The sequence below is a fragment of the Protomyctophum bolini genome (genome assembly GCF_963924005.1).
Source record: "Protomyctophum bolini genome assembly, chromosome: 8".
Lineage (NCBI taxonomy): Eukaryota > Metazoa > Chordata > Actinopteri > Myctophiformes > Myctophidae > Protomyctophum > Protomyctophum bolini.
In genome coordinates, this window is record NC_137869.1 from 33,638,226 (window position 1) to 33,656,834 (window position 18,609).

An 18,609-nucleotide genomic window follows, 5' to 3' on the forward strand; every position below is an offset into this window, starting at 1 on the left:
CATTTACTTAGTCACTTTACACCACTCTGCCAATCTCCTGTGGTCAACTTGTGGCATAGTTACTGACCACAGGAAGCTCTTATCAGCAGCGTGGTGCGGTGGCTACCTTCCCTTTCCCCCCCAGTGACCTCCTCCCTCCCCATCCCTCTCTCTCCAATACAGATAGCAAGGATCACATTACCACCTCCGAGGGTCAAAGGTCAATCCCATTTTTCAGCCCCTTCTCCCTCTCCAGATCTTTCCCAGGGGTTAAACCCTCCTGTCACCTAAATTCACATCAGTTCACGCGTGGCGAGGGAGCGCTATCTGTCGGAAACCCTTCGTCATCCCCCCCCCCCTCCCATCCTGCTTTAAGACCCGTCTCAGTGTCCCTTTGACGGACGTCTCTGACCCCAGGTACCACTCCTACAAAGAGACGGACCTGTCCACCGACATGTTTTCAACAATACCTTGTGTCATTGCGTTTTGTATGTGTGTGTGTGTGTGTGTGTGTGTGTGTGTGTGTGGGGGGGGGGGGCTTTGTGTAAGCCTCTGAATCAGTGCTGCCTACCCGGGAGGGGAGGTCATGTTACCAGGATGTAACACCATGTCTGCCAGGAACCGTCCCCGCAAAAAGAAAAGAGACAAAGCAGCCAATAAAACACACGGGCGATTAAGAGATAAACCAATAGTCTTAAAGCGAGCCATTTAACGAGACAAGGAACGTGGCTGGTGGCCTAATGTTAACCGCAACGGCTATTAAGTGAACCACATCTGATATGCTTATGTGTATGTACAGTTACTTTGAGCAGGAGGAGTGTGTGTGTGTGCGTGCGTGCGTGCTTGCGGGAGGGTGGTGGGGGTGTGGTTCATGTGGCGCCTACAGAAAATAATCCCTTTTAATTACAGCTCGCCTCAGCACAGAAAGACAGAAAGAAGAGCCTAATGTCACCAAAACTGACATGCGAGTGCACACATGCACAGTGCACACATGCACAGTGCACACATGCACAGTGCACACATGCACAGTGCCCATACTCTGTCAATCAAAACACACGCTCGGACAGTCAATCTCTGCCTGTTTAGACCCAAGCTCATTTGCTCACTTGTTCCATTTGTCTGAAGGTGAGAGGATTGTGTGTGTATGTGTTGGGGGGGGGGGGGGGGGGGATAGTGTACACTAGCAGAGAGGAAGTCAGGGGCTGGATTGGGCACCATCAGATAAGCAGGCCTATGGAAATGTGAGCAACTGAGATGACGAACACACTGCCCCGCCACAGAGCCCTGCTGTCGTCACCACAGCAACAAATCTCTCATCGCCGCAACGACCGAGTTGCAGACGAAAGAGATACGAGTACGACGGACTGTTCGTGTCCATGTCGTATGGTCTTTGCACTCAAAATAGGAGAGCGTGCGTTCATGTGAAAACCGTGACACTGTGTAATCCCAATTTTGTCAGTGCCGTTTCCTTCAACTTGAATAGAAAGTTGACGTGGCCCTTGATGTGCTGAGGAAGTCTCACGCACCGCTGGCTTCCTTTTGTGTTCAGTTTAAGAGCTTAATTATTTTCTGTGCTTCACTGGAGTTCTATGCATAAAAACGTTTAGGTTTACTATGGTGGATGCAAGGACTTCACTGGACAAAAATGGACAAAAGTGGTGGTGCTGGGTGATTTTAGGCTATTCCACTATGAAGCGCATCTGGTTTTGGCATCCATCTTGAATGCTAAAATATTAGCGTAAATGCTACAGAGCTAAAATGAGGTACATATACTTGCTCTAGAAAAACGCCAACGTTCCCATCGCGCTCACCCGATAATCAGAAAAGACCTCCGAACATTGGCGATCTGTTCAACACCACGGACAGCGCACTAGTTTCCGAGAAAAGCCTTCAAAGATGCTACCTAAAACAGAAGCGAAGGACTATTGACAAAGAAAAGCAGTGTGGGCGGGGCCAAGGCAACCGTGCATAGCAACCAGAACGGTTCCAAAAAATAAACACAGCGAGGCAATGTTGTAGCGATATCAAACGCCTTAAGACGAGCCTGCTCGTCCTCTGTACCCAGCGTAATTAATTTATTACACTGACCTTCTGATTGATTTATTACACAACATGAAAATCTGTTGGAAAAAAAGATCGCTGGCAAATCGTTGCGGATATCGCCTGAAAATTCGGTCAGAGTTCAACAGCTATTACTCAGAATGACAGGCTTTCGCAATCTTATCTCTCAGCATTCTCTACCATTCCTTGTCATTGGCGTGCTGCATCTCCAAACCCAGCTCCTACTGCAAAAGTGCTTCCAAAGTGCAGAATTCCAGGTGAGGGAATGTGAATGGCTTTACTGTGAGCCGTCTTGGAAAGGACAATTCCCCCCTAATATACGGAAACCTTTTAAAATAATGCTAATATTTCATGCTTCCTTCGCGTGAAAGTACTGTGGGCCACTGCCAGACATCCCAAACTCTGCCCCGATAGCCAGTTCTGTGTGTCAAGCGCAATAAATTTTGCCTGCGCGGCTCGACAAAGCTTGTTCGGGGGATAAATCATAGTGCTCATAAAAAGCGTTGGGTTCTTTATGTCTGTCTGGTGTTCAAACGTTCACCTCAATCCATCAGCACAGCAAACTGCTGTTAGCCTCCTTACCTTACATTTCCCCTTATCATTGGGCTGTGCTGAGAAAGAAATCTGAGGAATCCTGGAATACGTTCAGTTCACTGACAACCACGACAGCAGGCTGCAACAGAGGCTCACAGCTTACGTACGGACTAATTTCTGACAAATTAATCCACATTAATGGCTAGCTTAATAGCCGCAAGCGAGGATCAGCGAGTGAACACGAAATAAGACACTTGACAAGTGTGTCCAATTCCAGTGAAAGAGAATGTGATAGTGTTCATATGATAGTAAAGTCATAAACCGGTACATGGCCTGCCACTGTCTCTACTCTTTTTAAGACCTCTATGGTACAGTATGGGAACTCCACCCAGGCAAATGGGGCTGAGAGTGCTGTCTCAGCGCTTCTCCGTCCAAACAGTCGCGGTTCAGTGAGAGGTCTCTCAGCCTCAGCCCAGAGACGAAGCACCCCTGCTGGCCGGCGGTCCTAACCAGCCTCTCTGGCTTCTTCTCCCAGCCTGTAGCTCACGCTACCGCCTTGCCAGAGGCATAAACCAGCCGTAATAATGACCAGTCACTCTGTCCCTAACAAGGCGCCGTTGTCCAACCGCGCAGGTGAAATGGGGAATATTATCAAATTCAATCCAAAATACTTAGCAAGGCAGCGTCTTGGCGTGACTGTTATTGATAGATTATTATTTTCTTGTGCGGTAGGTCTGAAATGCAAGCAGAGTACAGCGTGGAGAAGCTAGTGGTTTGAAAGGAGACTCCAATACTGTGAATGGGCCTCCCTGACGGACGCCTGGAGAGGAAAAGAGAATTCCTATCCTAATGCTAGGAAACTCCAAAAATAACCAGCATATTTCAGGCTTCATTAAGCAGCAGATATTACACAACAGGCCGAACATTAAAATCTTCCCTAGAGCATGGGGACAGAGGTGTAAAACGTACTGCCTGCCACAAGTCATTATGTGTGTACAATGCACATGTGTATGCACACAGACACACTAAGTCACCGGGCGATACCTGTTTTTCTCATTGTTGGAATGAAGAATTTACTGGATAGAGTAATGTGACATGGTGCTCTCTGCAATCTGCCATTTACTCTCTCACTCCATTTGTGTGTGCGCGTGCGTGTGTGTGTGCAGCGTGTGTACACATTAGCTTGCATGCTAGTACGTTTGGCTTTTTCCAATTTAGAAATGTAATGCACTGAGCAGTGCAGAGAGGTTAGATGGGGTTGAGTAAAAAGATTATATCTGCAAAAGACACCTGACAGCCACCCAATAGCAGCACAGCTCAGTCTGGTCCTTTATCCAATGAAAACCAGAGGCATTCTAATACAGGGTGTGTGTGTGTGTGTGTGTGTGTGTGTGTGTGTGTGTGTGTGTGTGTGTGTGTGTGTGTGTGTGTGTGTGTGTGTGTGTGTCACACACGCACACGCGTGCATTGAGACAGGGCTATGAGCACCCCTGGAGGAGTTTTATGAGATCCAGACGAGGGAAATTAAACCCAGTACCAGGACAAATGGACTTCTATAAACCTAACTGGAAACGGTATCAAATCAAACTGAATTTATATAGAACATTTACAACTATTAAAATTGACCAACGTGCTGTGCATAAACAGAACAATATGAAAACATAGAAGTCATAGACTTTTAAACCCTAGAGAGAGTAAATTAGTCTTAAGAGATTTAAAAACCCTCATAGTGTCAATTCAACAGGGCTTGAGAACAACGCACATGACGCTGACCTTAAACCTAATGTTGTGTACTTCAATCCAGTTGAGCTCATGGGGGAGAGGGGGTTCTGGGTGGGGATCTGATCCTTAGGCAGTGGGAGAGATGCGATGCAACCCTTTCATCTTTTGCCCCCAACTGTACAGGGGCAAAGGTGGCAGGGTGGCCTTGGAAGTTGACTTAAAATGTCCCCCCTCCCCCCTGTTCAGGACGGTAGAGTAGACCCCCTAATGTTATCCACCACAGCCTGAACACTCACCTCACTCCTCTCTCCTTGTATCCCATCTTGTTGCTTATTTATGTTACATGCCAGTTATACTATGTAGATGTATTTTGGTTACTTGTATGTTATTTATATATGTTTGCTTGTACACAAATTCTAAAAAATGTATGAAGATGTTTAGACAGATTCTAGGTTTGATGTGTATCATAGTTGGTTAGTTACTTAAAAAAAAAAATAACTAAATCATTTCTTTGTACTCCATTTACCATAATTTGTTGACAAGGGTTCAGCCAATACTCTAACATTAAGCTTTGTAAGACACTGATTAAGGTAGTCTGCTAAATGACTAAATAGAAAAATTGTAGATGGAAAGTGGGCAAGGTGGCTTCCACACAATCGAATCAATAGATGGTTCACACATAAAGTACAACAAACATTTAGAAAAGCGAAAACACAATTCAACAACTGGACCAGTCACATGCATCTTTGACACATTGACGGCCTGAACTGGCTGGTTGAGTCTTGCTGCCAACATGTGTCATGACAGGTTTCCACAACAAGTCCTCTTTATCCCTCAGCATCACTGGGGCCCATTGTCAGGGCTTCCTTGCATGGGACTGTCTGATGAGCGGGATGATGACGTTCGCAGCCGCGCTGTGAGAGAGTGCACTCTTTCATTCCAGTGGTGAGGTGCGCTTTGCATTACGCACACTTCACCGCTGGAATGAAAGATATCTGAGGTGGAGCGGGACGTCTACAATGGGGAGGCCATTACATTTTCACACACGTACACGCACACACGGATGATGATGACACGGGAGTGATGGTCCATGCAGCAGGTATGCTGTGTTGACAGGGCTATTTTTAGGACAATTGTGAGAGCTTATATTGTCGTGTACGGATACTGGCAAACGGGTAGGGCACTCTCGCTGTCAAAATCTCACAGGTGCAACCGCAGCATAAACGATCTCAGGTATACGATTTCAGCCCACTTTATTATGTAAACTGAGTAACTGGGTACATTTAAGCCATTTACTCAGCAGTTACACTTGGGCCACTATAAAGCATGTGCACAATAACTACAAGGTTTAAATAGATTATATTGAATAACCTGGATATAACACAAGTAAGGGAATACTGTACTGTAACTACTTAGCCTGCAGACTGAGTTAAGCCTGCATTGCGCGCGTGAGCTTGTAGATCGTCTATTTTCGGCTCACGACGCCGGTGCACAACCATGAATAAATGTGAGTTGATACAGCTTCAGGCCACGCACTGGGAACAAAGCAAAGATAAGACCAGGGTTTATTTGCCCTTGCAAATCAGTGTCTCTCCTTTCTTTGCATGAACAGAAAGATAAACCTTAGTGCAGATTGATAAACTGACTGCATGCACATGTGCACGTGTGCAATTAGGCATACAGAGACCTCGAGTGACGCATTGCAATCCTTGTTTTACATACTTACAAAACGACAGTGCGCAATTTAAATTATTTGGTGACGTGTAAAAAAAAAAAAAGGAAAGAAAGAAAAAAAGTTTTTTTTTCTTTGTTTTTACTTTCATTTACATCATATGGGAACCACTGGCGGTTCATCCTTGTCTCAGTTGTCTGTCAAATGCAGCCAGTGCTACGAGAGGGCCGTCCTGTTCATACGTGGATCAACCACGGTGGCCAAGGGCAGTGACATCACGGTGGGAGTCTGCATCATTTATCTCCAAGGGGTGAAACCAGGATGACATCTCTGGTGCCGTCAAGGCTTTTTTTTTTTTTTTGTGGCTGAAGGGCTGGAAGACAGTGGTGGAAAGTAACTAGGTACATTTACTTAAATACTGTACTTAATTACAATTTTGAGGTATTTGTACTTCACTTGAGTATGTCAAATGTTCTGTACTTTTACTTCTACTCCACTACATTTCAGAGGTAAATATTGTACTTTTACTTCACTACACTTATTTGACAACTTTAGTTTCAAGTTTCTTGGTATATTTTTTTAATTTGTATTACAAAACATGCATTAACCACTTCAGACCTACACATTTCTGTCATTTGAAAATAGACTATCTACAAGCACGCGATGCGACACATTGTGAGCTTGTAGATCTGCTATTTTCAAAAGATTTTGATACATTTGTCATCTTGTGAAATGGGACATTATAATGTGCACTTTTACTTTTGGTACAAACTGTGGTGTACATTTTTACACCATTCTTTTTGTACTTTTACTCAAGTACATTTTGAATTCCGGACAGTACTTCTACTTTACAATGCAGTATTGATACTTTTACTTAAGTAAAGTATGCGAGTACTTTCTCCACCACTGCTGGAAGGGGTTGGGGGTTAATATGGGGGCCAACTGTCTACCTGCTGGTTCCTCCTTTCAGGGGAAGCAGCACTTTCTGCGTCGCTCTGACACATGATCTGGGCCTGGAAGGGCATTCCTATATGAACTGAATCTATCTGCAGCACACCGATAAGACGTTCCTATATGAACTGAATCTATCTGCAGCACACCGATAAGACGTTCCTATATGAACTGAATCTATCTGCAGCACACCGATAAGACGTTCCTATATGAACTGAATCTATCTGCAGCACACCGATAAGACGTTCCTATATGAACTGAATCTATCTGCAGCACACCGATAAGACGTTCCTATATGAACTGAATCTATCTGCAGCACACCGATAAGACGTTCCTATATGAACTGAATCTATCTGCAGCACACCGATAAGACGTTCCTATATGAACTGAATCTATCTGCAGCACACCGATATGAACTGAATCTATCTGCAGCACACCGATATGAACTGAATCTATCTGCAGCACACTGATAAGACGGAAGGGCATTCCTATATGAACTGAATCTATCTGCAGCACACCGATAAGACGGATGAAAACCATGGTGCAAATTAAGGAAAGGAGCGTGAAGAAAGACAGTGTGAAAGAGCTCTATACACGAGGAGATAAAGATAGACAGATTGAGAGACAACTTTCCATTCATCATTAACTGCATGGCCTCCTCTTTCTGCCTGAGAGGTTGGAGAAAGACCACAGAGCTGTCAGTCAGCTTAGCTCACAGCAACAGTTTGTACCCTCCAGCGACACATGAACTTGGAAGTATGTCAGATGGGCTGTGTTAATACTGACACACACATGCACTCGCACGTGCGTGCGAACACACACACACACGCACGAACGCACACACGAACAAGCCTACACACACACATAAACTCGCCTCACACACAGGCACGCAATCTGTAACAATTAATTATGGCTAATTCATATTACATATAATTAAAAGTAAAACTATGTCATTAAAAAGGTAGACTGGAATGGAAAACGCATGTAGTTTATACATACACAGCTGTCAAATTAAAGTATTTGATCCAAGAAAGCATTATGAGAATAATTAAGACCAACTGCACTTATTTTTGAAATATTGTACGTGGACCAGTCACCACTTCCAAGTATCAAAACTAATAGAACTAACTAAAATAATTTAAAGATGCGTCTATAAGACAACACAACAGGAGGACACCACATCAAAACCACACCCTCTCTTTATCTAGACTAGGTCTGACGCTGCACCATGCAGTCTAAATAAAGAACATCTATCTGATCCCCGAGAGCTGGCAGACAAAAGCAATGACAATTATAACAGACTGGCACACACCCTTACTGTGGCACATAGGCACAGGGCTTCTAACGCTCATTTATACCGAAAATAGTTGATCTACAAGCTAACAAGCGCTACGAGCTAGTAGATCATCTCGTTTTTAGAGATTTGATGCGCAACAGAGTATATAAATCAGGCTTAAGTGAGCCAAATCTCAGCCTGGCAGACATGCAGGGTTGACATGAAAACTCAGACGGACAGCTCTGAAAAACCCAATACAATGGAGACAAACTGGGTAGGGCTGGGAAACTAACGGAAAATATATTGAAACCCGTAATGTGGGTTATACAAATAATCCAGAAGCATTTTTGAATAATCAACAAATTAACAAAACATTTTGAATAGATATTTTTCACTGACAAAATCGATCAGTCTGATTATAACCACATAATCATTAGCTTAATAATAGTGCCATACAAAATTGTGAAAATAGCCGATCTGTGAGTGTGAGCTTGTAGATCTGCTATTCTTACTTATTTATTTAATTAAATCGTAATCGAGGCAGAAAGTTGGAAATAATGGCGATATTGATTTGAAGTGGAAAGTCTCCACCTCACCTGTCCAGCTCACAGCTGTACTCCAAACAGAACCCTGACAGGCTGATTAGCTGACAGCCAGAGACCGCGAGGCCTTTTTCTGCTTTCACACATGAATAAATCTACCTGCTGGAAAACACTGGCTGTGTTATTCCGTAACCGCCTCGTTTTCACCCGCGCAGAAAACGTCTATGCACGCGCCTGGCGTCCCTTTTTTTTCCACGACCACAGGAAAGCACCACATTACGGCTGCAGCCCGCGGGTGTTAAAGAGCCCAATAAACATACATGCTGATGTGCACGCACACACGCACACACCCAACATGTGTTCCTAACCAGAAGACAGACCTCCCCTGCACCAACGCAGCAGGCACACCTGCACAGTTAGCCCTCAGCCCCCTCACCCAGGTCTGCCCCTCCAGTCCCCAGGGCCACGGGAGATAAATGAGCTCATGTCAGACATATAGTCTGACAGGGCTAATGATGAATTACACATATATTAGCACACAGCCTGGGGACAGCCCCTCACAGCCGCCCCACATACATACATACTACAGACACGCACGCACCCGCCAGCACATTGTGTGCTCATACGTATAGGCACTTGCTTCTGCCATGGCTGATGGAAAATAAAGTAGAATTCAACAGTCTGACAAATTGGTAATGGAGAGGATATACCCCCCTTTCCCCCTCCATCTTCCTTTGTCGCACACACGCACACGCACACACGATGACAGGGACTTCCAGTCGAGTAGTGCTGAAGATAGTGTCACTTACTTCCTATCTCATGGGGTCAGGGGTTAAATGCTCTTCATTTTATTTTAACCACTTTCAATTTGGATCTTCAAGAATGGAAACATTTTTAAAGAATTCAAAAATGTAGGAGGAAAAGTGTAAAAATAAGGTGCAAGTATTTATTTTCTGGTAAATCGATAACACGTGTACATCACCATTTGTATAATGCTTTAAGGCAGTGATTCTCTGCCTTTTTCATTTAATATTTATATAATATTTATTTAATATTGCCAGTGTTAATTTAACTCAAGTGTATAAATGGTGTACAAATGGAACCAAATGAGGCATCAATAGGCATGCGTGTAGGATTTTAACATGTGGGGTTCAAGATTAATATAGTTAACTAAAGCTAGCAAAATAATTAACACTAGTATTGAAACATCATTTTAGTAAACAATAAAAAAAATAGAGAATTATAACTACTGTATCTGAAACTAATTGTGTGTGTACAAAACGAACTTAAACAAACTAAAATCATAGAGAAAATATCCTTAGTTTTAGTCTTTATTTTCCATAAATAAGACTATTAATTTGGGTGAATCTTTTAATCTATATTCCAATTATTTGTGCCAGTTTTAACTGAACAGAAAGTGGTTAAGTGGCGTTTGTCATTAACCCATTCTGACCTGAGATCAGATTCATACGAGGTTTCCACTAGGACACACACTGGTCTGATGAACCCATTCTGACCTGAGATCAGATTCTAAAAAATGTCAGTCGTTCTTCGATTTTTCAAAAATAGCAGACCTACAAGCTCGTAGCGCGCCACTCGGTGGCGCGCTATGAGCTTGTAGATCTGCTATTTTTCAATAGCTAACACCAAAATGGGTGCCCGGTCAGAATGGGTTAAAAGCGGTATGTTTTTTTCCCCTCACCTTTTTTAATCTTACCTCTGACAAAATACAATAAAAAGACTTCACAAAATAAAAAGTAAACTAAACCAGCACTTTAAAAACAAATTAAATCTAAACTGAAAACTAAGTCAAAACATAAGTAAATACCAATTAAATCTAATGAAAAATGTAAAACTACAATAACGTTGAATGAATAATTCCAGACTATTAGGCCCCCAGGTGTGTTAACCCCCCTCCCCCTGAGCCGTCAGTCAGCGCCGTCTCTTCCCTAATCCTTGGCCATCACTCAGCTGGAGCTTCCCTGTAATCCCGCTGAGCCTAGAGCACAGCACCGGGGCCACTGCCGCCTTTAAACGGAGAACCTGGCAGTTAATCCAGGCCACAACAGCCAGGAGTAACCCTACACCCCCCCCTCCTTCTACCAAGGAGCAGGAGGACACCCCCCTTGGGCCACAGCGATGACAGCAAAGGGACCTCCCAGGCATTTAGAGATACTGTAGGCACGATTAGAATAGAGATTAAACCGTGCATACTTTGCACTTTTGTTTTTCATCTAAATGTTATCGTCCTGCCCCAATGTAGTTGTGATGTTCTGTGGTGTGCCACTGCTGTATATATACACTTGTTATTTTAAACTCAGTCGTCTACTGGCGGGAACACCAGTAGACGAGGTATGAACATGCGCAATATCAGTATCGCAAAAAGGAGAGTAAAGCAACATCGCATCCATGCTAGTTTTCATTGTCGCTACACTTATAATATCAAATAACAATAAGTGTGGGAACCCAATAGAATTTCAAATTAAGAGTGATATTGACTGACAGTTTTTTGAATAATGTTTAGTTTTCAATGTTGCAACACTTAAAATATAGAAAATGAAATTTTAACGGTAATATTGTATATCGTATCGATATTGCAATATTTGGCATACATACCGATATATCAAATGTTGTCCATATCGTGCAACCCTAATACCCATAGGGCGATTCACTTCGCTCACTCATTTAAATAACTGGAGTTACTGAAGTAACCTAGAGGCTCACCTGCCAGTGTGGACTGCTGCACCACCCTTCAGGCCGTCAACTAACAGGTCACAAGCCCTTCGCCATTAAATAATGCCACCGGAGGTTGCGTGCCCCAATATGTGTGCTCACTCAGCACCTTTCTGCAGGATGCATTACTTTTAGATAGGCTAAATGGCTGGTTTCCAAGCATACAATAAGCGTCTCTTTAGCCATTGACTGGATCTGTTACAGCTGATAAGTGTATATGGTCCCAGACACAATGACCGGCAATCAGATATACACAGAGAAAACACTCTGCATTTATATTAACGGCAGGCACAACTAACAGGAAATATGCGTTGCGCCGTGAAAGCCATATGAATTATATGGGGAGACATATGTTCAAGTGCTGAGGTGATGAGTGGGGCTTTCACACTCTTACACCTGTTTCTCATGGGCAGCAATGCAAGGAAGTAACCACAAAAGCAACAAAAAAACACTTGAAAACACCTTTGATTAATGTGTCTTGATCTCTATCACACTACAATAAATGTAGCCAACAGCTTCAAACACTCAATATGTCGTTATATATACGTTACTGGGTTATGTCCATTCACAAAAGTATTTATACTTCATTTGTTAAAGGGGAATTTTACCCCACAATGGCTTTATTTCCATGGTTTACTCACCCCATGGTGTACTGTATGGTGTACTGTATACGGGAAATGTTTTCATTTGTATAACATTTCTTTGCAGTGAGCAAAGAAATAAAAAAAAACGAAGAAAATACGTAAAGGAATGTTTAACACAAGGGTTTCCTTCTTAGTGTTCACCATGGGGTGAGTAAACGATGGAAATAAAGTCATGTTCCCCTTTAGACTTGAGTGCTCATAACTAAGACAGGCTTCTGTGAACTCCAACACCCACTATCATTCATCATCATAGAAGTTAGAACATCTGTGATAGCACCTGGGGTTAGAGCTGGCCTTAAAACTCTATCTCCGCTTCCAGGTGGGAACATTTGTGAACGGCCAAGTTTAAGATCACTTAAACACCATGGTGGTCTGTCCACACACACACACACACACACACACACACACACACACACACACACACACACACACACACACACACACACACACACACACACACACACACACACACACACACACACACACACACACACACACACACACACACACACACACACACACACACACACACACACACACACACACAGCAGGACAGCTGTCAGGCTAGCCATGACTGTCACAATAAACCCTAGGTGTCCTGAACATTTGCCTGCTCGTAATGGGAGGATCCCAAAGTCACAGGGAGGGTGCAAGTTAGCAAATGTTGGTGACATTCTTCAAAAGAATACATAATAATGACAATGACAGAGGGGGGCTGTTCTAAAATAGAATGCCTAATGACATTGACAGCCAGTCTTAATACCGTCGTAAATCACGTATCCAAACGGATTTCAGTTCAAACCTGAATAAACCAAATACGCATCACTGAAAAGTGATGCGTCCCTTAAATAATACACAATTAAGAGCATGTTATCTTTTGGAATAATGTGTGCATACAGCACAATAATTAAAAATTACGGAGGGATTTTACACAGTTTGTGTAACGATTTAAAAACTAAATAAAATATTATCACGACACACACGACTCACCACTTCACAGGGGCGGAAGTATTTCGGGTCCACCAACACGTGCACCACCCCGGTCTCCTGGCAACGACCCACCTCTTGCTCATCCTTCCCCTCCCAACTGGAGAGAGAGAGAGAGAGAGAGAGAGAGAGAGAGAGAGAGAGGGAGAGGGAGGGAGAGAGAGACATTTCAGTGAAAATGGCAATTTCCCACAGCTGTTTGGAGCTTCTTCTTCTCTTGTTCCTTAGTTTAGCCGTTTGTTTCTTTAAGGTCTTGGACAGACAAAACATGTCACAATTCATCCCGTTCTGAGACCATGCACGCATCCCCCCCCTCCACGTGCACACACACACACACACACACACACACACACACACACACACACACACACACACACAGGTGAGTGCTTCCAATCTCACATCAGTGTGACAGGGGACAGAGGAAACATCAGGGAGGTGACTGGAAGGTGAGAGGGAGGAGGAGGTGGGGTGTTGGAGGGGGAGGGGGTGGGGTGTGAGGTCTGTGTGACACCAAATGAGGGGTAAGGAGGCCTTTTGCCTCAGTCAGGCTGTCATGACACCATGGGCCAGATTCACAACGGAAATTTACGACCAGGTGTAAATGAAGTGTGTAATGATAGCGTATTAATCCGTCCGATCAAGCTCACGTGTCATTCACCAAAGGTGGCGTAATGACTTAATTTGTGCGGATCGCCCGTGTATCTCATTTCGCCTCTTTCCCAAGCGATTCGCCTGGTTTAATGGAACATCCACGCCCATTCCACACCATATAAGGCAACAGGAAATATCTGTCCTCTGATGAAAAACTTCATCACAGCCTGCAAAATGCACAGATCCCCAAGCTTACAACAGTGAACGCGGTGCTCCGCGATGCACTGCATCACATAAGCTTGTAGAGCAGTTTATTTTGACAGGCGAGTCTCTCGCAATGTCAACGGACTGAACGTTATAAAGTATAGGCTACTCTCATAACGCTACTCTAGTTCATTATTTGATTTAAGTTCAAGCTCAGGCAGGACCAAGGCTGTACACTTTATAATTATCTACAACTATCTAAGAGTTCTATTGAACAACTGCACACTCACCTTTGCAGAGGTAAAAAAGATATCCGATATTTTTATCAGAGCTGCATTGATTAATGGGGGGGATGTCTGTCCTTTGGTTTACTATCACACTGTTTTATAGGCTATCTAAATCATGTCTATGGGGAATTAATTTGTTCTGGACACGTATAGCTTAATTGTATCGGATCACGTAGGAGGTTAATCAGCTGATTTTGACAGGCGAGTCTCTCGCACGGACATCAAGCAAACAGCGTGAGTTATATTATATATAATTATAAACGGAATGGACGGACAGGTCGGGAAGCACCGCATAGAAACTTATTTTGGCACGCGATTGCTTCACTCCTTGCTGAACGTCAGAACGTTAATACGTTAACTGATGTTAACTGATGTTCTTTCACGATAATGAGAAAGAAGTTAATTTGTACAGTTCAACCACACGACCAAATGCTATATTAAAATTTTGAATCCGAAAATTTTCATTATTTGATTTATTGATTAGTGGGGTGATTAATTCCCTGCCTTGCACTTTCCCACTACATCGGATTTGGAAAGCAAATGGAATTATGGACATGGACACAGGACAGATTTAATCCATCCTGGACCAGTTTCGCCTTTTTTATTTTAAGGGATTAATCCGTTTTTGGACGTCGGAAAAGCTAGATTTCATCCAGCTGTTTCTTCATTAAATACTAAATAGTAAGAGTAAGAGCTATTCTGTGTGTGGCGTCCATGTGATCAATATACATTCATACATACTTTTGAGGTTTGGGGACTATTAATTGATTCTAAATACACGCATGCCTTGATCACTGGTACCTACGGCACCCTCTGCGCTGACTTGGAAATGAGCGGATTTGAGCGACCAACGCCAGCCAACGTCACGGCCAAGTTCAAGTTCATGAATTCCACACGTAACGTGGGAATACTCGTAAATGTCGGTACGCTCACGATATGAGTGTAAACGGCGTTGTGAATCTGGCCCTGTGTGTGTGTGTGTGTGTGTGTGTGTGTGTGTGTGTGTGTGTGTGTGTGTGTGTGTGTGTGTGTGTGTGTGTGTGTGTGTGTGGGGGGGGGGGGTGGGGGGGGTGGTACAGGTGACAGTGAGAATAGACACACAGAAACTTGAGGGCAGGAGTAAAACGCTCTCAGCTCAAGACCCAAAAGAGAAGATTTATTAATTTTATTTATTTACTAGGCTGGAAGGTTGGAACAACTGAAAAGTTGTGATTTAATTGTTCAAACTTTTGAAATATATTTATATTGTTTGAGTGGTGCAACCACTCTATTACAGATGTGTGCTCTACTCACACATTAGTGTACATGTGTACTCTACTCACAATACTGTACATGTGTACTCTACTCACAATACTGTACATGTGTATTCTACTCACACAATATTAGTGTACATGTGTACTCTACTCACAATAGTGTACATGTGTACTCTACTCACACAATATTAGTGTACATGTGTACTCTACTCACAATACTGTACATGTGTATTCTACTCACACAATATTACTGTACATGTGTACTCTACTCACAATAGTGTACATCTGTACTCTACTCACACAATATTAGTGTACATGTGTACTCTACTCACAATACTGTACATGTGTACTCTACTCACACAATATTAGTGTACATGTGTACTCTACTCACAATAGTGTACATGTGTACTCTACTCACACAATATTAGTGTACATGTGTACTCTACTCACAATAGTGTACATGTGTACTCTACTCACACAATATTAGTGTACATGTGTACTCTACTCACACAACAGTGTACATGTGTACTCTTACTCTACTCACACAATAGTGTACATGTGTACTCTACTACTCACACAATACTGTACATGTGTACTCTACTCACACAATAGTGTACATGTGTACTCTACTACTCATACAATAGTGTACATGTGTACTCACACAATAGTCTTGCCCACATGTTTGAAGGCCTCCTCTACAAACTCCCGCACACTGTGGACGTCCCCAGTCGCTATGACGAAGTCCTCTGGTGTGTCATGCTGCAGCATCAACCACATGGCCTGAGGGACAGACAGACAGACAGACATAGGGTTAGATCAGTGGTTCTCAAAGTGGGGTCCGGGGACGCCTAGGGGTAATTGAGGGGGTTCCAGGGGGCCGCCCCATCAAAATGTGTTAATATAGCATCAAAACAGTTTTCTTGGACCCCTTTAACCGTAGTTCATGCTTCTCTCACACGTGTGAAGTAGGTGATGCCTTTTATCATGATGATGTATTCTGATGTATAGACACAGTAATCACAGTAATGGTGCACACAGTAAACACACATACACACAAAGTCACATGTTGGACTCAGATCTACAATCTGAGTGAGAGCTTGTACAATAGATCTATTTTTTGGGGGGAAAATGAGAAATTAAATTGTTTTAACACTATTTTTAGGGGCTTTGTTTTGGGGCTTTTTGGCCCTTATTGATAGGAAACAGTAGACAGACAGGAAAGGGGGAAAGGGAGATGGGGAGTGACACGCGGCAAAGGCCGTCGGGCTCGGGAGTCGAACTGGCGGCATGCTGTCCGGCTGGGTTGGCATGCAGCCTAGGTGCCCAGATAGTTGAGCTAACCATCCAGGGACTTGTTTTAACACTAACTTTTAACATTTCTCAACACAAGTCTTCTCTTAAAGCGTGGTCCCTGGCACAAAATATTTTCAGATGAGGTTCCGTGGTGAATATATAAATTGGGGGTCCTCGACATGAAAGTGTTTGTCTGGTTTAGATCACTGAGGGATCATAACGGCGCTCTGATTTGGACGGGAGCCCAACAACTGGATCCTGACAGACAGGAAGTGAACCTGCGACCTCTGAGCGGGGCGTCCGCCTGTACCTCTGTCCTGACGTCACCGCAAGGCCTCATGGGAGGCGTACCGTGGGAAAGGAGGACGGAGCACTCCCATAGGCCTTGTGCGTTGCTGCTGGCACACAGAAAAACAAAACACGCACACTACAGCAACAGTACCGAGAGTCAGTGGAGCACTGAGCAGATGATAGTGCTGTGCAGACATTATGCACACCATCTCTACTCGTGACGCGCTCTTGCGCCCGATTTATAGCTCACAACGTGACACATCAGGCCTTATATGCTGCGTACATACGGGCAGATGCAAACATACAGTCTACCATTCATTTTCAATGGAAGCCAGCGACATGAAGATACAAAGATACATCTCACGTTTTGTAGCTGCTACAAAATCCACAACAGCTACAAAGATACAGAAAGAGCAGTTTTAAACATCAGCTACAAAGATACAAATATGCTGTGTAGCTTTAGCCTGGATCCAGCCCAAAGACCCCGCCCACTCTCTGAGTGGACTGCATCTCTTGGTCTGGTGTTGCACTGTAAACCTATCATTTCTTCGGTACACAAATGCATTATCCAATGAGAATCAGTGGTGGGGGTGGTTCTAACGAACAACCAATCAGCGCCGAGGCCCGTTTTCAGCGTCACACAGCGCAACACACATGAGGAAGGAGGGAAAAACAACAACAATGGCTATTGGTTGAGGGAAATTCTAATCCCCTCCCCCTTGAAATCGCTCAGACAGGAGACAATGTCAGACTGAAGCTTCAAGAAAGCTACAGTCTGATAATCAGGCGAGTGTAGCTTTGCATCTTTGTATTTTTTTAATCTAACAGTGGCTACGCAGCATTAGAATTCCATGTCTATTTGCAACTATGAGGTCCAGGCTGTATTATTCCACTCCAAGTCTCTACCCCAGTGAAAGCTGATAGTCCTGGGCCTTGAACAGAGAGAGACACTATATTAAACAGCCAGGCAGAGCGTCTATGCATGGTCCCATAATATTTATGGTGAACTGGAGCCAGAAGGTCAGCGCCGGTGACCCCTCGCACGTCCAACGTGATTAGAAGGGCCACCAGCGGGGTCAGGAGAGGCACGCAGGCACACGTGTGCACACATGAGGATGCGCGCAGCCACTGATACAGATACGCGTACAGATACACACACGCTGGCACGCGTGCACGTAGAAAATCAGACTGTGTATTCGTGCAAACATTAGTATATAGGCAATAGTCATGCATATGTACACACGGACACAGTCAGTTGAAATCGTGGGATGTAGATGTAATTCTGGCACTTGCATGCATGTGCATGACAAAAAAAGTACTGCTATATGGCTCAGTGATGGAGAACGACAGAAAATGATCTCAGCAAACTGTCAACGTTCCACACAAAAAGCTTACAGAGAATATCCTGGCATCAAACCATATCCAACAGACATCTACTCAGCCTGTGTAAACAAGACACCATCATTAAGAGAAGGCAATGGATAGGGGATGTCTGAAGAGAGCAGGACAACATCACCCAAACTGCCCTTCACTGGACACCTAAAACAAACGCCTCATGTCTACTTGGCTTGGCTACTGGACACCATACA

At 43.7% G+C, this 18,609-nt stretch overlaps 1 protein-coding gene across 1 annotated transcript in view; it reads right to left on the reverse strand.

Moving 5' to 3' along the window:
• Positions 1-18,609, reverse strand: part of gmds (GDP-mannose 4,6-dehydratase) — a 160,507-nt gene that overhangs the window by 20,267 nt on the left and 121,631 nt on the right. The window contains exons 8-9 of the mRNA XM_080769412.1: positions 16,098-16,216; positions 13,105-13,201 (exon numbers count right to left, since the gene is read on the reverse strand). Of these exons, the coding sequence (XP_080625538.1) occupies positions 13,105-13,201; positions 16,098-16,216 (216 nt within the window). The remainder of the gene's footprint in view (positions 1-13,104; positions 13,202-16,097; positions 16,217-18,609) is intronic.